At 43.9% G+C, this 7,297-nt stretch overlaps 1 protein-coding gene across 1 annotated transcript; it reads right to left on the reverse strand.

Moving 5' to 3' along the window:
* Positions 1-260: 260 nt before the first annotated feature.
* On the reverse strand, positions 261-5,331 carry LOC147888779 (filament-like plant protein 4). The gene is made up of 7 exons (XM_087392364.1): positions 5,253-5,331; positions 4,902-5,020; positions 4,164-4,341; positions 2,656-4,066; positions 2,455-2,518; positions 1,641-1,984; positions 261-384 (listed from the first exon to the last, which is right to left on the reverse strand). Exons 2-7 carry the CDS (start codon positions 4,989-4,991, stop codon positions 261-263), a joined length of 2,211 nt encoding a protein of 736 aa, XP_087248490.1. The 5' UTR covers positions 4,992-5,020; positions 5,253-5,331.
* Between the last annotated feature and the right edge of the window lie 1,966 nt (positions 5,332-7,297).

Raw genomic sequence — 7,297 nt, forward strand, 5'->3', positions numbered from 1 at the left:
CCACACCGCCGAGGTCGTCTTTGCTACCCTCCAAGCCTTGGGCTAGATGAGGTATGTCATTGTTGTCGCCCACGAGCTCGATACAGCCTGTAGCTTCCATGATTATCTACCTTGCCAGCTCTCGCTTCTCTTACAACTACATGAAAAGTATCAAGATGCAAGCTTGGGAGGACTATTTTTGCAAACTCATACAGGAAAAACCAAAGGATGAGCATGGAAGCCTTGTAAAATTTTAGTATGCTCTTGCATCAAATATAACATCACTGAATGTCTCTACCTCTATTGTATCCATTGTTACTTTCGAAACTTGTTTGCTCCTCAACATCGATCTGACTGCACCTAACGTCTTCACGCTGAGTGCAAGCCAATTGTAGCGGTAAAAAACTGCAACTCATCTCATTATAATGAGTAGAGTAGCAGGTACGACACCTGTAGAAGCTAGAGCTACGATCGTTGTGATTTTGTGCTTGCACAAATGAGCATTAGAACTGGGTGCTAGCTACGAAGGACCCTGCAAGCATGCTGTACTGTCGAGACACAAACAGGGATTGCCAAGAAAAGATGCATATGAGAGATTCAAGAACACTCCCTTGCTTGGAATTGTGCTGTGTAGATTGTTGTACGATAGATTCACAAATCGAAGAAAGGTGAGATCGGCAAGCTACCAGAGAAAGTGATTAAAGGAAATATCAAGGCTCGTTAGGCTTTTCAGCTTTGCCACACTGAATGAAATAGAGCCGCTCAAATTATTGCTAGACAAATTGAGGAGCAGAAGTCTAGCACAATCCACTAGAGCGTTGGGAGTATTTCTAGAGAAACTGTTTGCAGAAAGATCCATTGTTTGGACGATTATCATACCTGGTAGTTCAGACGGCAATGGTCTTCTCAGCAAATTGTGAGACAAGTCGATTACAAATGAATACGAAATCTTGCTTCCTAGCCCAATGTTTTCTCCAACTTCTAAAAGTGCTAAATTGGTGCAGTTACCTATCTCGACTGGTATGCCTCCTGTTAATTCATTGCAAAGCAAATAGAGTTCCTACAATTGATTTAGTTTCCCCAGTGCTGCTGGTATTGTGGGGCTTAGATGGTTTCCATCCACACTGAGGAAAGTTAACGATGTCAAGTTTCCAAACTCAAGAACGATGGTTCTTGTAAGCTCATTTTTTGCCAACATTAGTATAGAGATGTTTGTAGCGAGCATGCTGATAGTGTCAGGAATTGTGCCTCAAAAGTTAATATATGCGACATTGAACTTATGAAGTGCAGAATAGTTTATCAAAGACTAGAACAGAATGTGTCCAGTAAGCCAGTTTTTTAGGAGGACGATATCTTGGAGCTGTCGAAGCTTACCGATTTCAGAAGGAATGTGGCCACTCAGCTAATTATAACTAAGAAATTTTTTGAGAGCACAAAGTAGTTTCCAAGGGCCATGGGGCTGATGCTGCTCAATTCGTTATGTGCAAAACTTAGCTCTTCAAGCTGTCACTCTTTAAAATTTTATAAAAACTTCACTTCTATTCTTTACTCTAGGGGTAGTGCTCGTTTCCTTTTACAAGTTATTGGAAATATTTATGGAGCAAATTTACACTTACACTTATAATGACACTCAAAGAGACAGGGCCTAGTGGGATCCCTACCTTTTTGTTCTTGAGAAGAATCTGCTCGAGCTTCTGCTGCCCTCACTACTATCCTCCTGCTCCCATGACGAATTTTCATTCACTCTCCTATCTCTTCCACACCTTGTGGAGGTCCCCTCGTCTTCCATAGAGCCGCGTGCTTCTTTGGCGTAGCCTGGGCACAATGCTGAAGGATTCTGAGAGGGAAGATCTCTTGCTGACGAGAACGGATTATCGGCTGGCCGTTCCAAATGAACATTCGTGCAGTCTTTTGCAGAAGCAAGCGTCTTTAGCTGCTTTCCAAGAACCAAAATAGTCTTCTGGCACTCAGCTAGCTTCTGTGTAGCCGCTGCAATCTCCCGCTCCTGGACAACAGATGATACATATTACTCTCGCTTAATGAAAAATACATTCCTTCCCTTTGGCCTAGTAAAAGAAAATTATTTGATAATGAAGGTTTTTTTCTTGTACTGGCTCTTATTGGAGAAGCCGGAGACGTTGAACCCACTACAGGAGCATTGCTCGTCAACGCCAGATCCTTGTAGGACAAGCTGTGCTAGCTAGCAAGAAAGATCGAATCTCGGCTTTCAGGAGAGTAGAGGCTTCCTTGCCCTCTCGGCATGAGTGTGTCCCTTTTGGGTGAATCGCCATTGTTGGCTAGATTTTAGAGAAAAATATGCTTTTTATATTGTAGAGGTAAGACCTCAAGAAAGGAACCTGCATCTTTGGGTGGAATTGGGAGGGAGGGGTTTTTCAAGCCAAAGGGCGAGGAATCAACCATGTGAACAAGTGCAAAGGGAAGCAGGTTGGGGGGAAGAGGATATCAAACTAATACCTTGTTTGCTCCGTCTGCAGCTTCTTCTGCTGCCACACATCTTGAGCAACTCAGTTCAGATTTTCTGCAGAGCGTCAAAGAAAATTCAGATTCCCAACAAATTGCTGTGTTGGACTTTCAGTCCAGAAAAATCACACAATTCACATAAAACCTTCCTCTGGGCGGTCTCAGAGCTGCACACCAACTGAGCTTAGTGATTACCTCAACAGTTGCTCCTTTAGCTCCTGAGACTGGGCTTCCAAATGTGTATTCTTCCCATTTTCGTCCAAAATGACTTTTTCTAGCGCTTGTACTCTCTCATGCAATCTCTTCACAATCAGCTGTGATTCCAACTCTGCCTCTGAGCCGGCCATGTCAGAGACTTGCTCCTCTGCCAGGGACTGAATTTGTTTCAAAGGAAGCCTGCCCTCTGCAATGTTACCAACGTCACATGCCAATGTTCTAGGAGACCCAACCATCCATTCATGTGAACTCTTGAGTTCCAGGATGGAAATGCCAATGTTAGATGGAGACATGGATGCTAACTGCTCCATTTCAGTGAAGTCACCCATGAGCATTGTTTCTGATGTGTCAACGGTGACCTTCCCTTTCCTGAACTGATCTAGCTCTGCAATCAAAGCTGAGGCCCATGATTCTGCACGGCTTAGCTCTCTGTCTTTTCCATCTTCAGAGAAAGAATGGAGACTTGGTTCACCATCATTAGGCAGACTGCTTGTGCATTCTACACTCTTCTCCAAATCTGTCATTCCTGCTGGATCGGGTACTCCTTGATTATGGGCCAAGGCATCAAGTTGCTCTTCAAAATAAGATAACTTCTTAGCTGTCCTTGCAGACTTCAAATCTTCATTCCTTTTTGCCAAGATTGCTTTTAACCCTCTTGTTTCTTCCTCCTTTGCAATCTGGTGTTCTAACAGAATGGCCACGTCCTTCCCTGCACCAAGCCTTTCTTCCCTAACTGGTGCAGCTCTTGGTGATCCACTCCCTTTGGCATTCCTCCTGTTGCCATTACTCCCTGTCATCTCAGTTTTTAGTTTCATGTGTGCCATTGCACCAGTACAAGGAAGCTTTTTGTGGACTAGCCCTTGTAAGGGCTGGCATTCTGTCTCTGACCTGACTGCATACTGCAAATGATTTTTGCTTGCAGCTCTTTTTCGTTCCTCAGTTCTTATCTCCAGTTCCTTGCTTAAAGTTTTGAGCTCATACCTCAGTGCTGTATTCTCTTTCTCCAAAGATTCAATGCGGATCTGCATCATGCTTATTTCAGCTTCAGCTCGGGAATGAGCTTCACCAATCTCAGACATGCTTCTGGCTCGTTCTTCAAGCAGTTTGGAAATGGCCTTGTTCTCTTCATCTCTCTCCAGAAACTTTTGCTCTGCATTTGCCAACTTTTCCTCGAGGTTGGACTGCACCCTATCCCAATCTCTGGTCTTTCTTAGGATGGCATCTAGAATCATCTCCTGTTGCTCCTCACGAGCATGCCGAAGCTGCAGCATACATTCTTTCAAAGCTCCATCCGAGTGAGAAACTCTTTCCTCTGCAGCAAGTTTTTGCTGGATTGCTAGGTCCAAACATTGTTTTAACCTTGCTGTTTCTGCCTCTGACCTTTCCCAACCTGACGACATTCACAGAGCAGCAGATAAAATAATCCTTAGCTCTGGAAGGGATAAGCTTATGTCCTTGATCATGATGTTTGCTCGTGTTGTTATTACCTGAAACAGCTTCTTCTGAGACTTTCGCATGTTGTTTAGCAAGATCATCCTTGGCTGAAATATCCAAGAGTGCTGCTGAGAGTTGTTCGTGTAAATGCTTAATCTTTTCCTCTGCTTGCGATTGTGGTGTCCCTTCATCAGATGCGTGTGTATGATCTGCCAACATCTTGAAGACATCCTGCCCAACAAGCACCAAAATATCAGCTTGATATCCCTGCGCTTTATATCCCGATTCCATCCATTCAAGTGCACACAGGCCAACCTGCAATTACTTCTGTAGGTTTCGCCATGACAAATGCTAACCCAAATCTACAGTATGATCCATTCACAACGGTGGCATAGATCAAATCCGTAAAGTCCTAGCTGTATGAACTAAACATTGAGAAGTGGTTGATTGGGTGAATTCACGACTAAAGGTACAATGCATAGTATTAACAAACTTCCTTCAACCTTCGATTGTCGAACGCATAATTAAACAAGTTCAAGATCTTTTCAACATTCAAGACAGAAGGCTGCGCAAGAAAGCAGGCTTAGAATCAAAGGCAGCCTATATGAAAAGCAAGAGGATGTGCGTATTGTTCTGAACGGGACCTTGGTAGAAGACTCCAAGGTGCTACGAAATAGCAATTAATGTACGATTTCGTTCAATGGCCCTCATTCAACATGAAAATATGATTATGTGGTGAAAGAAGAGCTTCCATGTGAAAATTTCAAGTAGCAGTGTCTATAAACACGTACGTGATCATTGGGATGAATTACGGAGGGAACAGGTGAGTCTGTTATCTTCTCCGATGACTTTTTCTTCCAAGGCCAGCTCCGTCTATCCATATTTCAACCATATACAGCTGAAGAGGTTTCTGTTGACACAAAAAATTCAATTTGAGAAATATCAACACCTAGCTCACGGTTTGTGCTAACCTGATTAGAAAGTCTCGGATAAGCTCTTCCTAGTTCTGCAATAACACTAGTTACTGAAGTTCGTTCCAGTGGCGCGTGTGTTGTGTGTGTTATAGGTACAGAACATCTCGATATCGAATGCTTTCACAAAACCGTGGTACCTTCCTTATCCGCAGTGTCATAGAGTCCTACCAGTGATCAAATTGGCACATTAGATTGCATAGTGCTTGCAGAGGTGGTATGTTTTTTGAGATTGTGGGTGACGCTTTAACGGCATTCCCTGCCTTCGAAGACAATTTATATATGAGAGGATCACGAGGAATCCATATATGAGAGGATCACGAGGAAGATACCCTTAAAAAGAGGAGTACTCTTTGTGCCCTTAAATTATGAAGTTTCCACGAATCGCGACCTTTCCGCGTGTGTAATGACTGCATGAAAACTTTCCGGAAAGAGTGTGACTTTGAAAGGCCAAACCACCGGTGACCACACCAGGGCGCTACAGGTGCTTTACGCAGAAGATGGTAAGCAAACGCAGATGTCGATCATCAAGCTTCAGAAACGTTTGAGAATTGAATACTTCGTCGTGATTCTTTCTGGTCAATGCCTGCATGATGAGCTTTTAATTAGGAGTGCCTTTGCAACGTTGAGAAACTATTGAACGGATCATCTTTCTGGACTTGTGCAAGCGTCACGCACTTGATGTCCATCTCTACAACGATTCGAATTAAACAGGCAGTAACGAATAAATTATCGACGACTCTTCAGCTTTTCTGCAAGCCGGCAACATTGTTAAGCGAGCTAAGTATGCAAGACATGTCCTTCCACTACTCCTTGCTGCAAGCACGTTCGTTACTTGCTTACATTCCAATTTCTACAGTCTGTTAGGGAGGTTTGTTACTCACCTTGCAATTTCGGGCTATGGCACACTTCTTTGCTTCCCATTCAATGGCAAATTTGTCGAAACATGTTTGCCAGGCAGAAATGACTGACAAATCTTTGGGGATCAATTTTTGTACCCATTAGAAAAGTTTCATTGCGAAACTCCAATTTGTATTTCCAAGAAGACACTAATCCCTTATGTTTGCAACCTGAAACTATCCGGAAGTATTCTGGTTCACTACTTTTCTTCCTCGCCGAAAACAAGTCAGACCTGTCTACATCGAAGACAGCTCTTCTCGGATCGTTTGGATTTGATTAAGATGGAGATTCTGGAATGGCGCCCACGAATGCAAGCTCTCGCTGATCCGATGAACGAATACGACATCTGGGTAAGCATGATTTCTATATACTCAACTTAAATCGTATCATATTCACAACTGGCACAAATTCGACGGTGATAGCAATGCCAATTGCACGGGTTGAATGTATTACAGTAACCGAAGGTGGAAACGGGCGAGTTCAACAACGAATTTTGGGCAGAAAGAAGGGGGTCGAGCACCCTGCAGGAATTGAATGTGTAGAAGCAGAAGCTCTGTGAAGCTCGCAAGTCAGCTGCGTGCGTTTCTGGTGCTTCTGGTCTTGATGGGTTGCAGGAAAAGGTGGGGGAAAGGCATTGTGGGCACAGAAAAGGAGGTGGGTTTGGAGAAAAATGGGATTTTGATGAGGTTGTTGGAGGCGGGAGAGGGGCTCCGCCATAGCCAGAGCTTGGGAGGACGAAAGTGTTCGAGTTGGAAGGCTTAATGAGAGAGACGACCCACGTGGCGTGCTCTTATTTGCTATGTTTCTCTAAGTCTTATTCCTTACTACTTCACTTTTATAATCTCAACTCCCCAGAGTTGCTCATGGACCCCTCCTCACCCCTCTAGGAATGCCCCTGTCTCTATGACTCTGGCTCTCTTGCCTTCGGCTATTTTTTCCATCCACACTGGCTCTTTCAAGAGTGCCTCCATCAGCCATCGTGGAAAGCATGTTGTTTTCGACTCCAACACAGGCTCATAGTCCTCCTTTCCATGCTAGAGAGGGTCTCATGTCAACTCATTGTGCTTGCAACATGACCACCACCATGGGATGGGCACCATCAACCAAAGCAATCCCTCATTCCATGCTACAGAGGGTCTCATTCTCAACCAAGTCATTGCAGGGTCATAATACTACCACAAACATGGCACACACACACACATACACGCACACATGCACGCGCACGAGAGCACACATTTATGTTTCTATTCTTAATGACAAGATGGAATGTTGTTTAGGAATTCGTATTTAAGTGTTCTAATGTAAGGATTATTTGA

Source organism: Dipteris shenzhenensis, chromosome 21 (assembly GCF_047967505.1).
Source record: "Dipteris shenzhenensis isolate YYH24624 ecotype China chromosome 21, Dip_SZ_1.0, whole genome shotgun sequence".
Lineage (NCBI taxonomy): Eukaryota > Viridiplantae > Streptophyta > Polypodiopsida > Gleicheniales > Dipteridaceae > Dipteris > Dipteris shenzhenensis.

Bases quoted from the DNA above. Each gene is read 5' to 3' on its own strand.
- LOC147888779 (XM_087392364.1), bottom strand. From the start codon at position 4,991: ATGGATAGACGGAGCTGGCCTTGGAAGAAAAAGTCATCGGAGAAGATA. The intron at 4,342-4,901 runs GTACGTGTTTAT...CTTGTTGGGCAG, and splicing joins TAATTCATCCCAATGATCAC to GATGTCTTCAAGATGTTGGC. The intron at 385-1,640 runs GTAGGGATCCCA...GATGAGTTGCAG, and splicing joins TTCTTCTCAAGAACAAAAAG to TTTTTTACCGCTACAATTGG.